Source organism: Lichenostomus cassidix, chromosome 1 (assembly GCF_008360975.1).
Source record: "Lichenostomus cassidix isolate B80296 chromosome 1, HeHo_3.0, whole genome shotgun sequence".
NCBI classification, from domain to species: Eukaryota; Metazoa; Chordata; class Aves; order Passeriformes; family Meliphagidae; genus Lichenostomus; species Lichenostomus cassidix.
Genome location: NC_139479.1, coordinates 24,292,597 through 24,317,381, shown reverse-complemented (window position 1 = coordinate 24,317,381; position 24,785 = coordinate 24,292,597). Strand labels below are relative to the sequence as shown.

At 36.9% G+C, this 24,785-nt stretch overlaps 1 protein-coding gene across 6 annotated transcripts in view; it reads right to left on the bottom strand.

Annotated features, from left to right (window-relative positions):
• ARHGEF7 (Rho guanine nucleotide exchange factor 7) overlaps positions 1-24,785 on the bottom strand; it is a 118,284-nt gene that overhangs the window by 11,835 nt on the left and 81,664 nt on the right. For 3 of the 6 annotated variants that reach the window (XM_085053034.1, XM_085053029.1, XM_085053048.1), the window contains exons 10-19: positions 21,934-22,072; positions 20,952-21,011; positions 19,608-19,754; positions 17,650-17,736; positions 14,102-14,180; positions 12,617-12,756; positions 11,744-11,968; positions 10,620-10,713; positions 7,669-7,758; positions 4,309-4,485 (exon numbers count right to left, since the gene is read on the bottom strand). In XM_085053034.1, the coding sequence (XP_084909160.1) occupies positions 4,309-4,485; positions 7,669-7,758; positions 10,620-10,713; positions 11,744-11,968; positions 12,617-12,756; positions 14,102-14,180; positions 17,650-17,736; positions 19,608-19,754; positions 20,952-21,011; positions 21,934-22,072 (1,238 nt within the window). Of the gene's footprint in view, positions 1-1,482; positions 2,818-4,308; positions 4,486-7,668; positions 7,759-10,619; positions 10,714-11,743; positions 11,969-12,616; positions 12,757-14,101; positions 14,181-17,649; positions 17,737-19,607; positions 19,755-20,951; positions 21,012-21,933; positions 22,073-24,785 lie in introns of those variants that run through there. The other 3 variants (XM_085053056.1, XM_085053041.1, XM_085053065.1) reach the window with 2 other exon arrangements.

Here is a 24,785-nt window from a genome sequence, read left to right as displayed (position 1 = left end):
AACTTCACAAGCTAAGAAGCTCTGAGAAATTAAATTTGCTTGAGTTTCAAAGAAAGAAGCATGACTTGCCACTGAAAAAACAAGTGTGGCATACATTAACTGTTTAGATCTACCATTAACCACTGGCATGTACAGACCATACATTTCCTACTGAACCAAATGTGAGACAAAAAAAATTACTTGTCATTTTAAACATCTGGTGTTTCACTGCATTTGTTATATTAAAGATGATAAAGTGGATGAGCAGACCTGCCAAATTAACCTTCTCCTTCTAAATAAATTTTTCATGAGGTCCTAATAGAAAGAATCCTAAAAATGGTGCTCTCCAACTCTGCATGTGTTAAGATTTAAAATTGGAAAAAACAATCTGCAAAAATCAAAAGGATACCCTTTAATATCTCTGTATAGAAAACAGAAATCCAAATACCATGTAAATTTTAGTTCACCGTATAAAATACACCATTGTTTGCAAACTCATGGGAATAATAAAAAAAGGCTTGGGCATGAAGTTGTTTTTTCTTTAACTAACAGAGATACACAAACATGAAAAAACCCCACATGACTGAGGTGACTGATTTAAGCAGTTTACAGCAGTATGCTTAAATGAATAAAATGAAAACAGTTAACGCGGACCAAAATACAACTTCATATGTAAGAGTTAGTTATGTAAGAACAGAATAGTTTGAAAAGACTGATAAACCATCTGAAGAAGTGGGAGAATTCTAAGACAACATTTGGAAAGAGCTATCCCACTAAATTTCCTGTATTTCACTAACCAATACAAAAACTTCCAACCAGATAGCAGCAGGACTAGAGTTGCCACAATCATAGCAAAACAATGTTGCGACCTTTTAATAGAGAAAAGTGATTTTTAAATTTATTCTGATGTTAATATTTTAGTGTGTCTATTAGCTTATTGATTTGTTTAAATTCACTCACATATGAACGTCTTTTAAGCAGAAACACTAAAGATAACTTTTGCCTTAAAAAGAAAAATGTTGTAATATTAAATCATGAAAACACATAAGGTTATATGCACCCATAGTATAGTCATAAAATTTCTCTCTGGCAACAGGACCTGCAGAAATAGGTTTTAGATTGTTCCAATAATTCAGCCTGTGCTTTTACTGAGAATATACCAACCAAAAAAAAACCCAAAAAACCAAAAGAAAATAAAATCAATGTAACAGGAGAGGGAGGCAACAGAGAAACAACCTATAGACGGCAATGTCTCTGAAATTATTTTTTTAAAAAGAGGATATAGAAGAACACATACTTCACATTACATTGGATTTCCTGTAGATGTCAACTACATTAAACAAAGATTACATGCTTATGTCAAAAAAGGCCTTTCACATCAGCATTTGATTCTTCTGGGAAGAAGGGAGGAAGAGAAAGGACGCGTGGGGAGAAGAGGATGTGTTAGTCTACAAGTTATGCTGTCCTTTCCCCCTGTGTAATAATTAAATATTAAAGTCACAGTCTAGCAAATGCAAAATTTATTTCAACTGTACATAACAGATGTCCTTTTTATATAAAACAAAACACTTAATATATGCAACCACAAACAATATGCATACTGTACAGTACAATGAAACATTCAGATATACATCCATTTTGCATTTTCAAAAGGCAGTCACCTACTAAAGATGGCTTCTCCCATTCACAAATGAAGTGCACAATATATATTATTCTTTCTATGTTTTACGTCACTATATACACATTACTGTGTTTTGGCAAGATTACGCAAAACACCCAGTTAATATTGGTTGGCTTCAGTTTATGATAAGAACTAACTTATGGAAACACTGCATAAGCCATGTGAAGAGGGCCTGACAATGGCTTGAACCTACCTTCCAATTCAGGTTCTCCATCCTTCCAGTGTATTTGTAACTGTACACATACAATTTACAGAATTGCATAAACATAAGGTACTGTTATTACCATGACTAAAGTTCCACAAAAATAGAAACACTGAACCTTTGGACTGAATACCACCATTTCCACATTTGCCTTTTTTTTTTTTGTTTGTTTCAAGCATTTTGCATTAATACTCCTGATCAGTTCACAACAGCTTACAGCCTGAACATACAGAACGGTTTTAAATGTGTTGTGATATTAATATGAGAATACACAATATGAGAGATCCCAATTACGAGAGTACTTAAATTAAATGCTACAATAATTAATGGTGGTAAACTGTCAAAGCTTTGGTGCATAGAAAGTCAAAATCTTCGGATCTGGATAACAAAACTTGGTGTGATAAGGAAAGTTCAAGTGCAACAACTGTATTACAAACTCGTATTTACACTATATAACATGAAACAGACATAAAGGAATCATTTATCCAGTGCAGTAAACATTATTCAACTAGAACACCACAGCATAAGAAACAGGGCAAAAAACAATCCATACTTTCCATTTATGTTAAAGAAACAAAACAAAAAAACTGACTGAAAGGAAGAAGGGAGTGAAGTGGGTTACAAATGTGCTGTGGAATGATATGGAGTACATATACTTATTTCTCTAAGCAAGACTCCTCCATTTGAAAAAGGTTCAACATACAGAAGTTCCTAGGCGTTACATTAATATATGACCAGTAGCAAAATACACCCCTGAAAAATCCTCCTTGGTAAGCACTACTGCTTTTGTTAGTCCCGTTATCAAATGCCAACAACAGTGAGAGAGGATAATGCAGAGGATCAAACAAGACTGAATGTAAATTGAAGACGTGAACTGCCTTGAAACATCTTCTCCACACTGACCATCTTCAGGAATCATGCACGTCTAGCAATTACAATTTTCTGATCATGTAACCTGCAGAAAGGTATTGATTATCTTTTAAACAGTGTGATCAAGCTCCCAGGCTGCAGTTAAATTGCATCATGATTACTCTGAACTTGTTCACAGAGTAGTATCTGAACACTGGAGAACATGCTTACGTGAAAAGGGATAAGGGTGCTGCACTTAGGAACCCTGGCAAAACTGAGAACTGTTTCTGTCCTTTCATCACTTTCATCATACTTTTGCCTAATGCTTACAAAGATTTGGAAAACATGCCATTTTTGTTTTGATGCCAATTACTTTAGCAACAAGACAGAACACACACACACACACTTCACCCCCAGCAGTGCCCCAGGTGCAGGTTTGAGACCTTTAGCTGTGCACAGCATGTCACAGTTCTCTGAAAAAGCCAACACGACTGTAAGTGGAGAGCTGCTGCTGAAAACAAACCTGCTTATGAGAGAAGTTACAAGACACAATAAAATCTGTCACAGACATGCTCCAAACAGTACAACCCAAAAGCCAAGCATTCTATTATTCAGAACTTCAAACAAGCCAATTTGATCACAGTTGTACCTAGAGTTTCAGATGCTGAACACTGGAGCCTCCATCAGGGGAGCCATTTTCATCTCGTCTTTTCAAGAAGAATGGTCAATTGAGAGTTGACAGTTGTGTATTTTAACAGGCAAGTAAACATCTAAACCCTGCTTTCTGCCACACTACTGCATACAGTAAAGTGACAGTATGGCACAGGTAACATGAGAGTACCAAAACACTGCATGTAATGAGCATGGACTGCCAGGTTTTCATGACAATTGCCAGACTGGGGTGGGGAAAGAGCAGTGAGGTCCTTCATATAAACGTTTTAAGCAATGAGCAAAAGACAGCAATATAAAACCAGATTTTTTTTATGGATTAGCAAATGCTCTTCCAAACAAATAGGCCAGATACATGAATATCTGAATGATTTTACAGCTCTTGTACTGCTTATTTTTAAGCTGTATTTTTCTTACTCTACCAGCTTTGTATTTTGTTAATAATATGTAGAAAATCCAACCACTACCACTAAGGTATTTCCATATAGCTGGCACTCAGCTCTCAAACCAGTATGGTTTCAGTACAAAATATAAAAATGTGCTGTATCCAAAATTAAAAAAAAAAAGAAGAAAATAAAGGACCTGTTACTACACTGACCAAGTCAAAAGGAAAAAAAAAAGACCATTCAGAGCTACAAATTAACATCTGTCAGTTAAAAAAACCCTCAAGAAGTATCATCCTAAACAGGATATACACTTTTTAGAATTACTTATTTGTACGTGTATTGAATTGACAATAGAGCCTTCCACCAGGTATAACTGAAGTTTCAGGAGCTCCCTCAGAAGTTGTTAAAATATCACATTAAAGAGACAAGGAACAGCAAGAAAACATCTAAGAAAAGCAGGCTGTGATACAACAAGCATTTGTTAAGAAAAAGCTCAGAAGTGCATTAGTTCTGGTGAGAGATATATGAGCAACAGCTCTTACGAGATGTAGACCCCATTCTGTAACTATGGGCTGTCCATATACTGTCATAGTCAGAGTCTTCTGAGAGGTCTGAAGGCTCCAAACGAGAAAGACTACTGCGACGACCCAAGGAGTCTAGACTTGATTGGTCATCATCAGCCAAGACGTGATTATGCATCAGGTCAGTGCCTTGCCATGCTAAGGATGTATGGGTGAAATGAAATGGTGGATGTGGATAGGCAGAGGTGGGATGAGGAGGAGAACGTAAGGAATAGCCACAACCAAACACATGAAATAAAAGCAAAAAGGTGATGGGAAGAGAAGGAAAAGAGAAAATATTGTTAAAAAGGCACCAAAGTTGGGTTTTTTCTTTTTTTTTTTTCAAATTTGTTTGGGGTTTAGGTATAAATTACACTCAGCACATAATAATGTTTGAAAGGTTACAATACAATTTTGAAGTGTTTAAGTTTCTAGGCAGTCTCAGTTAAGAATTTTGAGTAACAAAATATTGTTTGAAAGTAGATTTTTTTTTTGAAGAGGAAGTTAGGTTCTTTTGAAATACAGAGTCAGTTCTGGTCTGGGGAGGATTTGACTGGGCACAGAGCAATTAACAAACACAGTAAGCCAGCATGATCGAGCACCAATGTGAAAAGCAACAGCCCCTTCCCCATCATGTATCTGTACCTCATCCTTTCCCTCCCTTGCAATGACACAGTCTTTTGTGCAGCTGCTTCATGAGCCAGGTCAGGAAACAGCTTCAGATGAAAAAATTTCTTGTAGGGTTAGTGTTTTCAAGCAGGTAATTTTCTCACCAGCTCACAAGACAGCCAACAGAAGTGCTTGTGTCACCACCGTGAAGAGGAAAATGCAGGGGGAAAAAAAAAAGCAAAGGTTCTCATGCAGAGCAGGGCTGCTGATTTCTAAATCAGCAGCAACATCTTGCACCCACTGAAGGGGACTGTCAAAGTACATTTTTTTCTGTGCCCATACCCCTTGTTATTTGTTAAACCATATGGTAAATTCACTCTCAGAACAAGGGCCAAGAGGCTAACAGTGACAGAGCCCAGCCCATTCTGACTCCTCACGCACCTCTCCCTACACACCTCTGAGTCCATCTCCCCATTAAAATAATTTTTTTATCTCTAGGGTAGCTGGTCAAACATAGTAAGGACAGTTTTTCTATTTTTCAAGGCCTGGCAATATCCAAGTACTGAAGCCATGTAAGTGGCCATGTTATGAGCCACCATACACATGATATTGCAGAAGATTAAGTCCTCATTTGAAGCAGAAATACAAAATAAGTTCAGTGGTCAAGAAACACAAGAAAGTCAAACTTTGCTCTTTCATTTCCATCTATCTACCCAAACTAAACCCCACTTCTTTCCCACACAAGCAACTGATAAAAAGCTACTGTGCTACTTCTAATGCCACCCCTTACCAGTTTGCACTGGTGCCATAGCTCTGCTGTACTGGCACTGCCAAAAGCAGCAGATTAAGGTGCAGGTAGGGAAATTGCCCAGTGAGTGCTGTGAGGGACAGGCAGAATATTAACACGGAGGTAAGAATGGAGAATGTAAAAAACCAGCATACTTCACAGATGACAGGCAACTCTCTTTTTCTATTATTCTACACTGACTACTGCTCCAACAGAAGCGATTCCAGCTTTATTGGTTCCTTCCCCATTTTCAATTCCAGTCTTCAAATGGACCTAGTCTTAGCAGACAACACTATTCTTTCCAAACAAAGCAGCTGTGTGTCTAATCAACAAAAAAAAATTGTTTCTTGCTGCAATTAAGAGCAAATAAAAGCTGCTGACTTCTGATGTATGCAATGATACCCACAACACTATGTATATTTCTTAAATATACATAGAAAGGAAAAATAGGCAAGCAAAAAAAAACATATCCATTTCATATCTGCACACACACACACTACTGTGCAAGTGCAAATGTTTTCTCAACCATTTCTTGTCATGTTATCCTTGGAAATAACAGATCATAGTTGAGGTGTTTAAATGGCAATAATCTCATTTGATTTTGTTTGGAACAACAGTATATCTTCAGAACTTTGAACTCATTCATTCCCTTTATCCAATTAAACACACTACTGTAATGACTGTAGGGCTATAAAAAAGATTAGCATTAATAAAAAATAGTAATAGTAGCTAATTTCATGATCATGGAGATCTACAGTTTATCAAGACAGAAAAATGAAAATTAAGGCTTTTGCTGTTAATTGAGAATTTTTTAGTCTAATACAACTGCCATATTCCCATTGTAAGTTACATAAGAATACAAGGCAGCTGCTTTTTTTTCAAGCTGACAATAGCAACTGGACACGTATCAGGAAAATGCAAGAACTAAGTCTGCAATTGCATTTTGAGCAGTAAGAAGTGCTTTTGCCTGGAAGCAAAACAGGCCCAGAGCACTGCAGACAGCAGTGACAGTGATTAATACTGCAGAATTTAAATAGCTTTAGTGGATGAGAAGTTACGATGCCCAGTCTTCTAGCTCCAGGAAAACCAGCCAAGTACTTTAAGATCATTATACTGTGTTCCAACGATCTCCAAATTAAATCTGTATTCAACAGAGCAAAAAGGAACAAACGCAACAGCATTTTCTCCTTCCTTGTGTAAATGGAACACATGCTGGTGGACTCCCCTGCTTTGAGCAATGTTTTACTTACAATACAGAGGAACTCCACATGGCAACCTTGATTTGGATTAAATGAAGTAGGACCCCAGTGGCACGTTACAGGTTTTCATTATGCTAGGTATTGATCTGAGAAACTAAAAATGGCTTTAAGCAACACAAATATCTGAAAACAACTTCTCCTGAAATTATGAGACGGGGTTAAAATCTGTAATTAATACTAAAAACAACTAGTGGCAATAAAATGAAAGAAAATTTTATAGGTCTAGGTTATTTTTCCACAGAGAAAGTCTTTGTTGAATAGAACAAAACAAAAATACAGTCCTCCAAAATTACGATGACTTCTTCATTCATCCTACTTACCAGCTCCTTGAAATTTATCCAAAAGTATACTGATTAGCTGTCACATTCAGTTCAGACACCTCTTATTCATTGGTGTAGGTTTAATACAATTTTAAACCATGACAAGTAGTCACTTTTGGGTTTTTGTTGGTTCGGATTGTTTTGAAATACTAAAAAAATAATAGTCTATAACCATGGTCTTGGCATCCCATAGATAAACACCTGGCATTGATGTTAAACCAGAAACAGGTTATTATTAATTACAGGTCCAACTTGCTATTTGCAAAGGCCTGAGAATATACAGCACTCTTTTTTTTTATTTTTTATAAACTATCTTGCTTGTCTTTTAGTTAGCCATTTCTACCCATTTCAGTACTTTCTAACTTACTTGAATTTAGTGTTTGACGTGTTTTGGCACTTGTGCAATATGCTTCAATGACTTTAAGAATTTGAGCATCTTCTTCTAAAGCAGCTGTACCTAGAATCAATGGGAAAAACAGAATTTTAAACATGGTCATGCTTCTTAATATAGAAAAGCCTTTGTAAATCAGTACAGTTCAGTTGAGTCCAAAGTTCAGCTTTTAAAATTCTCTTAACCATACCATTTTAAAAATCAAACTTCATTGAACAAAAGTAACAGTTTAAAAAGACAAATACTATTTTGAATTGCATAGAAAAAACTGAATTCTAAGTAACCACCCACACATTCAAGAAATTTTCTGAGCATCTGAAGTTGTACAGAATGTGTTTTGAAGTGTGGGGACTCTCATTCTAAAGCCGTCATTGTACTGAAAAATCCCTATATATTCAAGTTTATATATAAATATAGAATTCCATAAGCATATTATTTCATTATTTAATCAAAGAAATCGAGAGATAGAATATTAATTCATAGAAAACATCTTGAAAACTTTGGTATTTGTACATATACATATGTATCTATATCTACATATATATCTATATAAATATATGAAAAAATTTCATTTACCCCTTTCAACAGCGCACAATTGAAAATAAAACACAGAATTAACAGCATAACTTCAGTACAATTTCAGTCCAGTGTACAGTAGGAAAGATGCCACTGTCATGTATCTGTGAAAAGTGACTACTTTAAACTACTCAAGAGTTCAACGTAGAAATAACACTATTGAAAAAATTTAACTGTTCAAGCTTAACATGGCAATATTTTCTTAAAGGTAAAGCTCCACAGCAAATCTTCTCCTTGAGTGACTCAGTCAAAGTCGTGTCAAATTGTTCACTGTCAATAGAAATCTAGAGGTGCCTCTACCACTAGTTTAGATGGAACCAGAAGTCCATGTGCAAGGCAAGACAATTTGTTGTTTTAAAAGCCTTTTTCCTTTTTTCCCCCCCTATGAAATAATGAGGTTTGAAGATTTCCTGCTACATTAATCTGAGCAGCCTTCAACATCAAAATGCAGTTCTATTCTCTGCCAGCCAATGCATCCTGTTAGTTTTTGTGATTGATTATCATCAGAACAGCTTTCCAAACATTTGTTGGGACAAGGTAGCTACTGCAGAAATTATCTTTACCCAATATAATTTTTCTACAGCTTAAGAGATGCAGGAACTCCAAAGTATGGGTTACCCCTCTTGCACGACAGGGAAAGTAATTGGATTTCATACTTAGAATGCAGCACCACATTATTACAGTAGCAGGACAAATATCACCCTTCTGAAATAGCATTTTGAGGGCACTCAGCTGGAACACCTCAGTTGTTTTGTCTGTTAAATGCTAATTTAACACATCAGTTCTCAAAACACAGCCCAAAAATCCTTTGGATTCCTGAGAAGGGAACTAACAAAACCCAGACATATCAATATGCTTTAAGTTCATTAGGACTTCCTCAGTGGGAAACTTTCACAACTCCACAAAAAAGCTGAGAAAGTTGAAGGAAGTTGATAAGTGAAGATGAATACCAAGAATCTGTAAGAATTTCCATAAGGAACACTTTTTGCCTTACAGCTATAAAAAATAGCTTTTATTGAAAGTTATTTAATCAGGAGCAGAACAATATATTTGGAAGCTAAAAACTCCTTCCTTTCTCCAAGAAAGAACCCTTAACTGCTCCCACTGTATTCTTTAAGAATTGCTAAGCCTGCAAGTTGGCAGTTTTATCCCTATCATTACAAACACTGAATCTCCATTCTCCAACATCTAAAATGATACTGCATTACAGTACTTGCACTTTTCCTAAGCAGATACGTTCCTGTAAGGATGAAACCTCCTGAACTACAATACCCACCTGCACATCCATGAACAGAGAATCATTCTACTTACTACCTTAACCTTTGCCACATGAAATTCACAGAACTTTCAGAAGGACTAACACCTCAGACAAACCAAGAGCACCCTGAGGAAAAGCTTTTTCTCTCCAACTCTACATAAGCCAGTGAGAAACAACTGCCACAATAATACACTTCATGCACTGAACATCATGGCACAGACTCTATCTTAAAAGGCCCATGAGAAAAAGACAGACACAGAGAAGCAAAAGCTTGAGCAAAAATCTGTCCAATAAAACACCCTGTCTTTTATTGATCTAAGTAATCAGATTATTCATTCACACAAATTTCTAAGGAAGAATTACAGTGACACTGACAACTAAGTGAATACTGTGGTTGCTTGGTAACATTAATGCTCCCTCCACTTCAAACTATCCCAACATCCAGATTTTGACCTCACTCTCTCAGTACATTAATCAGTCTCTCTCAGATCAGTGTTTTTCTTCAGACTTCAAGCAGCCTGAATATCTGCAATTTATTTAGATACAGACACGAGCAAATGAATTTATTTATAGGAGATAAGAGAAGACTGTTGGATCCTGGAAGGAGTGATTGTGGAAGCAACTCATCTTCAAATCAGTAGCAATAACCAGATTCTCAACAACCAGGACAACAAATGCTCCTACAAGGATCACTTTAAGATCATGGCTACAGAGTATTCTGCAAGAGTGGGATAGTATCTTCACATTGTTGTTTACAATACTAAAAGACAGGTTTTCCCCACTGAACTTTAGTGACCCTCTAGTCAACCTCACTTCTCTCTGTAACAAACAGAAATAGGCACTTCACAAGCAAACATCCACTGCAGCAATTAGTAAAGCTCTACAAAGCAACTAATACCACTGTAGCATAAGCATCTATGATAAATACAACAAACCATCCTCTGGAGATACCTACTCCTCTCCCCTGACATGAGTGAGGAAACCAGATTACTTGCTTACACTGCACATCTAACTCTCACATCTAACTCTCAATTTAAACTGATGTTAGTGTTAGCCTTTGTATGATGCAGGTATTTGTTCAAGTCTCTCTTACTTTTTCTCAGTGCAAACTCTTCATCTGATGGCTTCCGTTCTGGCTTGCGCTTGGGAAGCAGCTTTTTCATGGTTTTAGGGCTTTTACTGAGATCCTGTATAGGAAAAATAACAAGAGTAGTGCTTCTCCACATTATTCCAAAAATTTAACTTCTACAATGCACATAGGAATTACTTACTAAAAAGCTTTTAACAGCACCAAAATTCAGTTTACTAATATTTTTTGCCATGTTCAATTGGCCTGAATTGGCTGATTTCCCCTCTACCCTTCATCTAACTATACACAAAATCAAGTATTTTACCTGTTCTGTTAACAGAAATATATATAAATTCTGCTGCAAACACATTCAGTGTGTTTGGGAGTTAGAATGAAGGGAGAAGGCAGGAATACATTTAAACACAGGTCTTTTCCCTAAACTATTCAAGAGACAACCCATTTCCCTTGTCTACTGGGAAGGAGGTAAAAAAGGACCTAACAAGGAATCTTGGCATATAGTATGCTCTTCAAAGCCAAAATCAGTAATAGTTTAGGTCTGTTTTTACAGAACTCTACAGAAAAAAAACCAACAAATAAGTAAACAAACCAACCCCCAAGCAAACAACAAACCCAGCAGCATTTCTGCTCAAAATGTGGTCATGATAATTTACAGGAACAATACTAAGTTTCAGAAGCAAAATGAATATGCTGGTCTACTCATTACCTTAAGGATACAACAAATGTTCTGTGAAAATGCAGAACAAAAAAGTAAACAGGTGACTGGGCAGGACTGACCAAATACGATCAAGATAGGTTTTGAATGTTATTGTATGCTAAACACTATAAAGATGATTGAAATTTTATTACATTGGGGAATTCAGTGGCTGGCCTACACATGAAAGCGTGAAAGGATCTTAAGCTAAATTACAAAATGAGCATATAGTACAAAGTAACACAGCCAAACAGAAGAACCTCTTATAGCAACTAAGTCTCAATACAAATCTTGCACTGCAGATCAACTCTTGCTTTTTCACTATTGCTTAGGAGATCTACAAAATCCAACGAAAATCATATACAGCCACCACAAAAAAGTTAAAACTTCCTATCGACCTGCCACACTGTCCTTTCTCCTGGCTGCTGCATCTCACCTCTTTATAGCAAAGAGCTGCTGAAGGCCGCAGTGGAGGCGCTGGCCGCAGGCAGCTCAGGCTCCAAGGCTTGGGCGTTTTCGGAGGTTCCAGAGGGCCCCAGTTGATGGTGGTGTGTGGAGTCCCATGATGGGATGGATGAGGGAGAGTGTGGTAGGCAGGAGTCAGTGGTATTGGCTTGCTGTCTGAATGCTTGCTGGAGGGAGTCACTGGGTGGGAAGGAAGCTGTTAAACATGATGGGAAAGCAAAGAAAGCATGTTATCATAATGAGGACTGTGTCATCAAGGACTGGTGAAATAATCCCACTCACTATGTAGCACTTCTGTTTATTACAGCTGGCCTTTGAGAAATTTTACACTAAATTATTTTTTTGAAAAGTGGAGCTTATATTTTTTGTCTACCACAGACAGAGCACAGACTAAAAAAAGAACAGCGACGAACAGCTCTACTCCCACTTCTCTCATCAGTAAGGGTGGAGCTAAATTTAGATCCATTCATATCCAACAATTCAAATGCAGAGCCCCAAAGACAGTACTGTTTTTCCACAGCCTGTCAAGTACAACACCAGTTAAAACCTACTGTTCTAAGTATACTTAACAGATGGTGATGTAGGCACTTGGTCAAAACAGAAAAAGTAATGATAATGAACTTTCTTTTCCCCCATTAAACTATTACACTGAGTCTTAGACATTTTATTCTTTGTTCACACAATTAAAAACAAAATTATCTTTTTACCTATTAAGCTACAGTGACAACACTCAGTTCTTGTTACTAATGGTTAAAATAAGAATGCTTTCCATGGCAGTGCTTTCCAGATAACCTAATTCTGCTCATTCACTTCAGAATGAGCTCATCCAGAAGCTCTTTCTTACCGTGTGAGATGGCACAGAGTGAGGTTTAATGCTGGGATTCCCAACAGTTGTGACTTTGGTTTGCTTCTGCAGGTGATCCACCCATTCATGCAAATCTTGTTGGTTGTTACAAGATACCAGTATCCTTTCAATCATATTTCCTAGAAAATGACCAGAAAGACATAGGAAATCAAAAAATAACAACTTAGTCAATCTGACATGATTAAAAAAGATACTCATTTCCTAAAACGTTATGTCCTCTGAGTACTAAGCAAAAAATTTAAACTATATTTTCAACACAACAGCATCCCACTTTTCCAGGTTGTAACACGTCACCTCCATGTATTTATTCTTAGCCAAGCACAGGAATTCTACTTTTTTCCCTTAGTAATTAAGCACAACCTTAAATGACAAGAATAGAAGATAGGCTCATGTAGTAGCCTTGTGCTTCTCCATCTTCCCCAATAAAGCCAGCACATAGCCTAAAATGTTGAGTCTGTATACTACAACACAGGAAAAGTTATAAAATAAGAATTCACTACTCTTTCTTACAAGAAGGCATAAAACTAAAGCTAAAGCAAAAGTCACTTGGGAATGCAATCTCAACCAAAGATAACTTATTTCTGCACTTAACACCATTTAACCCATCACATTCCTCTTGAGGTCAGCTTCATAGCTATTATCTCAGAAAAACATCTTTCTCACAACATTAACAAATTTTTTCCCTATGCCTCATGGCATTGATATTCTACTTGAGATGGTCAAAATTACTTTATTTAAATGCAACCTGCTTGGAGGTAGAACTCATCCAGGAAATGAATGATGGTATGAAGCTCCACCATGGGGATCCTGCACTGTCCTATAAATTGCCTAAGAACATACATGATGACTAAATGATTAAATTACTAAACACATAGAAATTACCAAATATAAGCATAATGCCAATGATTGTTAACATTAGAGATGCTAAAGTCTCTCAGGAAAGAGGTGGACAATTTCTAGAAGAAAACTCTTGCTCAAAGCTCTTCCAGAGCCTCTCAAATTCCTATTCTTTCAGTAAATAGTGTACTTTAAACTGCTTCATTATAAAAGACCTTCTCCAAGGCTACTGCCTCCATTCATTATGATGCAGAAATTCCAGGGTGAATCCTACGCAGAGAGCTCCTTAACTGCTTAAGAGAAGCAGTAAAAAGCAGTCTTTAAGCGAGGCTCTGGGTAATTGTGTTACAAAGTTTGTATAATCACAGGATAGATGAGGTTGTAAGGGACCTCTGTAGGTCACACTCCCCACTGCTCAAGCACAGACACCTAGAGATGGTTGCCTGGGATCATGGCCAGAGAGCTTTCCAGTTCTTTTCCAGGGATGGGGATCTCCCCAGGCACCTTGTGCCAGTTCTTAGTCACACCTACAACCAAAGTTTTTTTCCTCTGTTCAGAGCAAGCATTTGATGTTTGAAACAGTATAGCCTGGAATAACTAGTAAATAAAAATACTAATGGGCAATACCTGATATTTCAAATGCATTTTTATGGTTTTCACTGTCTTCTAGCTTTGTAATAGTCATTCCCGTCATGGGCAGTTTTCCCTTAAAAAAAAAAAAAAAGACAGTAACACTTAAGTTTAATCCAAAACACATTAAAAAATTACCAACTAAAGAAAATACTAACTTTAAGCTCTGAACATTCACAGTAAATTGACACACACCCTGATGGGTTTAAAAGCATTTAAAAATCCATACAACCATCTCACAATGGGAGTTTTTCATATGCCCAACTTCTGCAAATGACATCTGTGAGACCAGTAACTCTAGCTGATACCTACGCATCAGCTAGACTATACAAAATACCTATACAAGACACCTATACAAAACCCATACCAATGTAATACTGATCACTCCTCAGTCTCAGGTTCCCGAAACTGAGACCTTCAGGGTCATCCATATTACATGACTGGAGGCAATAGTGACTCTTCTTTGGGCACATTTGTTTACAACTGTTTGATTAGCTCCAGAATAAGGTCTGTAGAAGAAGTAAATTAATTTATAAACGAGTACTTCACTAAGTAAATGCATCAAATATTTACTGAAGATTTCTCTGAGAATGCCACGACTAAATTCCCTCACAGAAATATTTTGGGGGGAGAAAAAAGCAGTGAACACCTCCAAATTTGTAACATTTCTTCAGAAGAACATACTAATTTTGCAGAAGATCTCATTTTAAACCCAGTCAAGCAGGAAAAAAAGAGTCTGTTTAGGATTAACATTTTGACCCTTTAGAAACACAGAAGAATAAATAAAATTGAGTATTTTCAGGATGAAAGGCTTTACCGAAAATGAAATTTCAATAAAAGTTCTTTAAGACAGATCCTGTATTCTCCTGCACAGAAACACTATTCAGCACATACTGGCAAAATCACAAATGCTATGTACTGTGGAATTTTGGCTCCAAGAGAGCAAAAAGAATAAAAACCAACTTTATATTTTCCTCTTTCCTAATGACAGCAGAATGGACAAAGCTTTCTTAGAAGCTTGGAAATGAAAAATCACTTGGTATTCTGTAGGCACAGAGCATGCTCAGGCCCAAGATACCAAAGAGAAATGAGGAGGGTTCTTGTAGCAGCTTCCCCACTGAAAGAAACATGATGGCCACGTGCACTACACAATGCAGCTAAAATTTGCTTTTTTCCCTTTTTTAACATGTTTGCTGGTCCATGAATAACACAGCATACAACCACAACAAGAGAGATGTGTAAGAACTGCTGACATAGGTGAGAAGTGAATATGGGGTACCCTAGACAAGACTGGTGATAGATCAACTGAACCACAAGACAAGAGAAAGTAAAAAAGTCAGCAAAACAGAGAAAATTGAACTGAACTTGTAAATCATTTATATTCTCCTTCTTCTAACCAACAATTGCATAGCCCTCCTAAGAAGTATAGTCCTTGTTCCTTGTGACTTCAGCTTACTAAACTGAAGAACTAGAAGTTCTTCCCATTAGCTCATGTAGTAGATATCAGCACTATCAACCAGAAAATCTGAAGCCTGACAACAGCTGGGCTATTCTGAAACGCAGGGAAGCTGTTTTTTTGGATGATGCCTCCAGTAGCATAATTTCTGTGAGAATAACTGAGGAAACTGCATCATCTTCTGCCCATATCCATCCCAGTTCTGAGGTGTGAACCTCAGAAAAAATATCGAGAAGACCCACATTGTACAATCTAGACATGGACTCCGAGCAACTGTCTCAGATACAAACAGCGATGGAATGATTTCACCGCGCTGTGAATATGTAGTCATTAAAGTCTGAGACATTCTCAGTGACAGGACTATCATACATGAAGTTATGAGGAAATCAAGAGTTTTGCTTTCAAGAGAGGGTTGGATAGTGAACACTACAATGAGGCTGTGGCCATTCTGAGTAGAAGTTGGAGACAAGTGCACAGAAAATGGTTTATTTCATTATTTACCCAACAATACTGTGCACCTAGGGGATAAGGTGGGAGGGAGGAAGAAGAAATATTAGGTGATATACAATAGGAGAGGCAAAATAAAGCCTGACAGACTGTTTAATTTCATATTGCTTGCTAACACACTCAATTTCCAGTCAGTTGCCTTTGTACAGAAGGGGAAGTACAGAAGAATCTACCCTCATCAGAAATTCTGATTGTGCCACGGGGAACACAGAACTAACCTGCCTTTTCTACTATCTTTTTCCATCAGCATTGGGATTATTAGAAGTGGCACAAACTTAACAAACTTGACTGTCCACTTGAACCACGTAATGCAGCAGCATTTCAGACAAATCCATCTACTACTGTGGCAGGAAAGGTATGAATCCAAACACAAATTTTGGAATTTAATTGCTCTTAATTAAAAAATTTAAAAGTTACATTTTGTGATGACTGTGGTTGTTTACATAGGAACACAAATGACCAACCTTGAGCATTCCTTTGAAGCAGACAAATCACTGCTCGGGACAAAGCAGTTAACTGCTCAAGTGTCTGTTTTACAAAAGCACTTCTAGTAGGTAAAACCTCTGTCTTCTTTTAGATCTCTGTAGCAGTTTTTCCCCTCACTTTTGGTATTCTACTGTGATGCCACAAACCCACGTGGTATTACTTGAAAAATAATTTTAAGAATTGTGAAGTCATGGACTGTGCATTTGTCTCTCAGAATTGTTGAAACTACATACCCAAGATGCAAGTGCTTCTGTGAAATGCAGCCTAGAGCTACAGAGGAGCCAAGACAAAACAGCAGCTGTTCCATCTCTGGAACAAGCCTGTGGGGCAACAGCCACAAGTGTTCAGCTAGGAAATTTGCGAGAGAGCTCAAAGACTCTGTCTACCAGCTGTGGGCAGAGATTTGTGAAGTGAAACACCTGGTGCTAAGGTCCCTAGGGCTGCACTGAATGCATTTCAGGTGGTTACACCAGGGAGCCTACGGCTGGGGCCAGGGCCTGAATGTTTTCCCATGCCTAGAGCAGATCAAGCACACTTTTGGAGCATGCCTTCCACCGCAGCTTCATCCAGAGAGAATCTAGTCTGTGAGCCCCAAAACAACTTCTACGCTGTGACTCAGTGCTCATTAACAGTAGAAACTAAAAGATGAATTTAAAAAGTGTGCCACAGATTGAAAAGATAAAACACTAATGTGGATGCATCTAAAGAAACCAATGGTAACAGCCTAATTCATGCTAACAAAAGCTTAAAGGGACTGTGCAATTTTGTTAGGACTCCAAAGAGCACTAACAAACCTATGCAGCAGCACTAGTTTCCCACATAGATGTAAAAAGCTACTGAATAGTTCCTCTCATCAGCTACTACTAACAAGGTAAAAAAAGCCTCCTTGGTGAAAGTCACAGCTACAAAGAAAATCAAACCCTGGGCTTCTAGGCAGAATTTTTTAAGACAGATGACCAGTTCTTATTGCAGGTATTACCTTTTATCTTTATAAATGCAAAAGTTTAATAATACCTCCAAGTTTCCTATGAAATATCATTTGGAAAGAACACAACCCCCAGCACCATTTTACACACATGTAAAAGTATTACTTTACCTGATAGATAAACCCACTCATTCTTGGGCTGGCAGACAACATTAGCAAAATGTTAGGGAAGAGAAGAAGATACCTTTCATTCTTTTCCTTGTTAAAAGAAGAAAATGAAAAAGTAAATACACCATCGCAAGTCCCCTCTCCCATATTTGATATTATTAAAAGCTATCAGCATTATAACTGCATGATTATTCCACTCATATTTGCTCATCACAAAACTCACCATTGAATTTAGAAAAATAAAAAGAGAAAAGGAAAAAAGGAAAGAGGACAGAATTATTTATTTATTTTCTGTTTGGAAGGTGCTACTAACACATGCCTATATTTCTACCTGGAGAGTACAGCCCAGTATTTTAAAACAGAAATTTTACAGTCTGGGCGAAATACCGACCGTGTTTAATATGACAACTGTTTGGCCAATTTCAGTAAAACCAAAATTACACATTGGATCTATTTCTTCACATAATTTAGACGGATACTGTTACAGTTATATCAAGACTGTGGTCTCTCAAATTGGAGAGATCAGATTTTTAAACACTGGATTATGTCCCGAAGTAGAAAAAGCAAATCAATAATTACTATAGTGACAACAAAAGCACTCATTACTTTGTTCTGGTTTTAATTTGCTGTTTTCATGTATAAAGTTATCCATTGTGGTTTTGTTTTGGGGTATTTTTATGGGAGGAGGAATAAATTTACAGCAGAATAGAGCAGTAGACTCTACTGCAATAGCTAACAAAAGGGAGAAGCATAAAAGTGTAATATTTTAATGACAAAATAAATATATCAATTGACAAAGCCACCCTCTTAATTTCAAGCACCTTTGCAAAATTACAAGTCCTTAGCAAGTTTTAATGTTTTTCAGCAAATATTTGTAAATATCTGTATCATTTTTAGAAAGACAAAACAAATCCAGCTGTTGCTGCACAAATGAAGCGGTTCTCTATCTTGCCAAAAAAGCTGTAATGCTGCACAGAAACTTCTAGAAGTCCATTACATTTAACATTTTACCTCATAATGAAAGTGGGGGATGGTGATTTGTTTTGAAGGCTTCAAAAGAGACATGACTGTAGAAGGTGCATTATCAGCTCTACTGAATCTTATTTATTTACTTTACCACCTAACAAAATATCTGAGAGAAAAATATCAAGTAACTAACTCTTACATATTCAGTTGCACAAACATATTTATGGACCTCTTTGTTCTAAGGGAGGAAATGGACTGAATGAGGTTGCAATTCAAAAGCCCTCATCAGATTCAAAGCCTCATTGATTTTTCAAGGGAACAACAAGCAATAAAAACATGTCAGTAACCTGTATAATATTACCTTTCTGTTAGCCCTTCCCTTTAAGATTATTTTAACATTATTTCTGGTAGGACAAGCTTTTCTTTATGTTTTATTTGCTTCTTTGCTTAAAAAAAAATAAAAAACACCTGACTTTGTCACTTTCAACTTCCTAATGTATTTTCTTATTCTATTTCTCAAATATCATTTGGTTCTCAAGCTTGTATTTCAAAACCTACTAATTGAGCAATATGCCAATTAGTAGTATATGCCCAAAACAGCAGAAAACCAGTTTGTCTCAAACACCTTACAATATAAAACTTAAAACTTTTGCGATTTAAAACACACTGTAATAGCTATGCAAAATGATCCTGTAACATAACTACACATGGAAAATCTTGTTTAATTATGCACTTGGAAAAAAGTCCTGCAAAAATCATCTTACAATATGTGTAACTCTGTATTCAGTCCCTTTTTCTGTAAATTTTACAGATGAGACATTCCATCTTCAAGGAATTTTATTTCAGGTTTTCTAAAACATGCCTTAAATCAATAGAGAAAGATTTTTTCTTAGATTACCATCTCTGAAGCATTCTCTTTATTTCTGTTGCATAATAATTATAATGAATTTTATTCAAAATTGAAAGAGTAACAGTAAAGATGAAAAGGACATTACCTCACTTCCAGCACATTGAATCATGACTTGGGACATGTAAATCACATTGCCAAGTGTTTTGATGTCCTCACCCTCCCAACAACGAATAGCTTCTGTCAGTATTTGCAGTTCAAGCTCTTTCCGTTTCCGTACTTCTTGACATTGTGCCTAACAAACATACAGAAAAACATCATCTCTATAAACTCCACCAGTTTGGAACAGGTTACAGGTAGAAATATCACTACAGTTGTATTTACTGCTGTGTTTGTAGTACACAGAAGACAGCACCTTAATTGAAGCATTTTCATTTAGCAGACTATTACCAGTACCTTTTATAAACTAGTTTTGCTAACTTAAGTATTATGACTTTTCAATACACTGACTTCAATTACCATTCCAAATTCAGTCACAGTTCTGTTACTCAAATTTCTCCTTCCTTTATATTTCAAATTTTGGTATGACTAACCAAAAATGAACGTGCTCAGCAGAAAAGACAAACACACCTGTCAGAAATAAACGTCAATAAAACAATGCATCTTCTTTCAGTAAAAAGAGACACACCACCTGTGGAAACCATGAGTGTGTATAACCTTGTGTTCCTACTTTTATTACGTAACTCCAACCAGCTCTACTTCTATTCGTTTAAATTTTTCTCAACAGAATTATTTTCTCTTGTTAGTATAGCACCCAACAGGATGTAATCCACAAACCTCTTCTGAGCACTGCTAACACTAAATTTCTGATTTAAAGAACAAAAAATGCCAGGTTATCACCAGCACACATTCCTAACAGGAAGCACAACATATTAAGTTTATTGTAACTGAGTCTGCATTAATTATACACTTTTTGCAGCTGAGGCATACTTTTTCATTTTTGTAAAGACAGTAGCAGACAGCTTATCAGTTCAAATTTGGCTTCCTGTTCCAATTACTACTAGGACTTTTGCATCTTCTGAACTTCACTAGCACTTTGCTCTTCATCCTCTTTCTCTCAAATCCAACACCATTTCCCTAGAAGGAATGCACTTGGGAAAAAAACACCAGAACATACACTCAATTGCTGTAAAAAAGCCCTTCTTCAGGACACTAGTCACACTAGCACTAGTGGAAAGGGAGATGAAGTATGATGAGAGGGCATACAAAGAGGAGCAGAATACTTTGCACAACACCAATAGTCTATTTGCTATTACTCCCCACCAAATTACCATCCTTAGCTCTGCCCACAAAAAGCATTTATTTCCAGACTTTTAAAAATTTACTGCACAAACATTTACAAAAAAGTTTCTCTTTCTAAAGTAATACAGGGAGATGAAATTAGAAAACATTCTACTTAAAATATATAATCTATTATTTTTATCACTCTTACAGAAAGATTTTTGAAGGCAGTCATGGATTTTTGAATATCTGGACGATCCGGATGATAATCCTAAAAACAATAGAGAAAACATACATTAAAAGTTCAGTTCTAACAAAACTAATTTAAAAAAAATGTTAGAGGCTTTACTAAAAACAAATAAACAATTCTGCAAAATTGAAGTTATAGACTGATCTGGTCTCTTCATGGCCTTCTTATATCAAATGCAGGTGGGTCTTGCGTCTAGTAAAACTGCAGTAACTTAGCACAGTACTAGTTACACTTAAAATAGAGCCACAGAAGTTTTACAAGACCTAGTGAATAAGAGACTTTGAAATCCTAAGAGGAAAGTAGTTAAAGAGTTTTGTTTGGCAGGTTAGCTTTGTCACAACAAGGATTCCCTACAGACTAACTAGCATGTCACAAAGGTGATTCCCTACAGACTAACTAGCATGTTCTGCTGTCACTGGCTGACAAACCAAGCTGTGTGACAAGACTTTCTATTTCTCTTTTTTTTTTTTTCACACTCCAAACATCTAACCTATAAAATGCTAAGGTGAAAACAGTAGGTCTTCAAACACCTTCTCATCCTGCAAAGATCACTTTTGGACAGTGTTCACTAGAAATCAGAGGGACAATTTTACCAAAGTGTTCAACATGCTAAGGTGAGAAGCAGCACCTCCTCTACAAGATAAAAGTGGCCTCAAGTAGTGTGCAGGAGACACATTCAATGTCAATGTCAACTAGAAACCCTGGTAAGACTGTTCTAGGAATGATGATTAGCTTCCCTGGATAGTTTTACTTCAAATGTTTAGCTTTTACACAAAGTCTTACTGCACTGACTTTTACATAAACCACTGCAGCCTGTGGTTTAGAAGGCTGATGGAAGAGCAAAAAAATGTAATTTTGGGTTCCACCATGTTTGACATGTACCTTTAAAATAATTGTTGTCAAATCATCATTAAGCTGGAACATAAATGCTGATAAGATATACCTCCATGTGCCTTTCAAGTTCTTTGAGTAACGTGGGGTATTTATCCAGACGCATAAAAGGCTTGCTGAGGCCTGTGGTCAGTACAAGGATCCCAGGGCTGTTGGCACCTTTCACCTCCATGAATTCTCCTAGTTCCTCACTGTATACACAAGATATTTAACCAAATTAAGATTAAGTTATCAAAACAAATAAATTACATTGGATTCATGCTTCATTCTTTCATCTGCAGTGAAGTATGCCAATAAAACAGGAGGCCAAATAAAAAAATAAATTTAAGTACAATTTAAGTGCTGTGACCCATTTGTGCATTAAATAAAATACAGGAACAAAGCCATTAACAGATTTGGGAGAAACAAATCCAGGGAAATCCAGGGAAAAACATACATAGGATCAAGTCCACTGCTCTAGACAACCAGTGCTCAAAGACAATTTCTAAATGCTGCGCCATTCAAGCAACAATTGCAGAATAAAGCTGTATTTTATTACTCAGCTCTTTATCCTTGTAAAATTACATATGACCTTAGAGGTGGTTTACACAAGTAACACATAAGCAGGAGTCAATTGCTTCATATTTAATAAAGAAATAGGTATTTTTATGGTGTCAGATACTAATGAGAAGACACAACATTTCAGAAGTTTCTCCTCTCCCACACTTACATGTTTAATGACCTCATCTGACAGCCAAGGTGCTACTACAAAAAAAATTACCAACGTACATACAAACGTAGAAATAATCACTGTGTAGTCTATTCTCAAATGAACTAGGTTTTCACTAAATGTGGACTTACACAACACACTTCTTTCAACAGCAAAGCCACTGAATCACAGAATCACCAGGTTGGAAGAGACCGTCAAGATGACTGAGTCCAACTCATGCCCTAACACCACCTCAACTAAACCATGGCACTGTAAGAAATCCATTCTCTCCATGTATCACAAATTGCTGCTTCCCTTCTCCAGACATTCTTTGGTATTTGAATAATTCAGAACTGGCCTAGCCCCTCAACTTTTTACAGCAAGTCAGTTAAAGCAGCAGATCAGAAAATTTCAGCTCCCTTTGCTCTCAAGGAAACAAAATAGGTACATCTTCTCTGTATAAGAGGTTTTAGAGGACTATGGTTGAGGAGGACTAGCTTTTCAAGAATTTAAATTACCAAGAACAAAATGAGCCCTTTCCATTGGGAACAGAAGATATGGCAGCACCTGGGCTGATTGCCAGACTTCAGAAAATACAAGTTGCCAAAAAGCATGTAATTCTAAAGGCAAAAATCTAAATAAAAGAAATACAGAAAATCATTTATTAAAGATGTAACATCTTATTGCCTTCAAGACACAGACATACTCCTTCCCATTTCAGAACAAGTGACACTGCTTATTAATGTCATTTGTCCAAACAGATGAAGACAACAGAACAAGAACACAAACATGGTGCTCAGGGATGCAGTTCAGTGGTGGATTTGGCAGTGCTGGGTTAACAGTCATGTTCTATCTTAAAAGTCTTTTTCAATCTAAATGATTTTACAATTCTATGAACTGTGACATTCCCATCCCAATATAAGTGCTTTACCTGCCATCCGACCAGGATCATTCACCTCTCAGATACCAAAGTTTCCCTCAGTTCACAGAAGAGAAGGTACTTTTCCATACAGTTTACTCCAAATTTACTTGCCTTCAGATTAGTTACCTGGAATTTACGAATTTACTTACACTACCTTGCTTACATATATCCAGCACTGTTTCTGAATTCTCAGGTCCATCATTATTTTACATAACCTTTTTCAAGAGCTTTCTGTCCCCGTTCTAACAAGGCCCAGGCACTCCCCAGTGCATGTGTTTCTACCATTTCAACTGCACAGAACTACAGAGTGGAGAAAGAGGGTGAGGGGATTTCTCAACACCTGCTGTGCATTTTAAAGATGCAAAGAGACGGGCTAGGTGCACTTGGGAAAGACTTTGCATTCCTCTTAAGCAGGCTATATTAGCAGCTCCAGGCTTTCTAAATCAGCTTGTGATAGATATAAGCAGGTTTTAGCCAAAATTAAAACACATTGAAAAACCTCATACAATACCTTGCATGAAGAATTATAATAATGCAACACAGACAAACCTGAGTACTTTTTGAGCTTTAATTTAAAATTAAGTAAAGCTGGCCAGCTCTGAATACCTAGAGCCTGAAGACCTACTTTGTCTAACACTTTCTTAGTCACAGCCCTTGCTTAGCACAAAATCATACCACTTCAGAGGAAAGAAACTGTTTCCAGTAAGTAATAAAAGCATGACACCCAGTTTACACAAGAAGCTTTACCAAAGTTCACCTCTGAAAGCCCTTCTTCCAGAAGGCACTCATTGGTTTTGGATTTCAATTCCCTATGCCTATGACAGTAATCATGTGCAAGTCATTGCTTTTTTTGTTTTAGCCATTAATTCTACCTGTAATCGCCCCCACCATGTCAGCATCATAAAATCAGATTACACACAGTTCTTGGTACTTCATTATACTTCATCTTCTTAATGTTAAAGATATTTGCTACAAGAACCAAAAGGAAGTAGCTGGCTGAATTCATTCTTTGCATTTTGTTTGTTTCAGTCAGACACAGCCCCTGCTGCCTAATTCTACTAACTCTGCCCTTTTACACTATGCACTACTCTTCCCCATTTCAGGCAGCACAATCCATAAGTGTATTATGCAGATTCTCTTTCACCCCTACGTAGTGGCATTTTCCACTGGATGTGCCAATCTCAAATACTCAATTTAACACTGTTTTGAACAGTATTTATTTTTGCCCTTAGACTGCAAAGAGGCAAAATCCCCCATTCCTAATTACTTCAGCCATCACCATACTGTTGGGTAC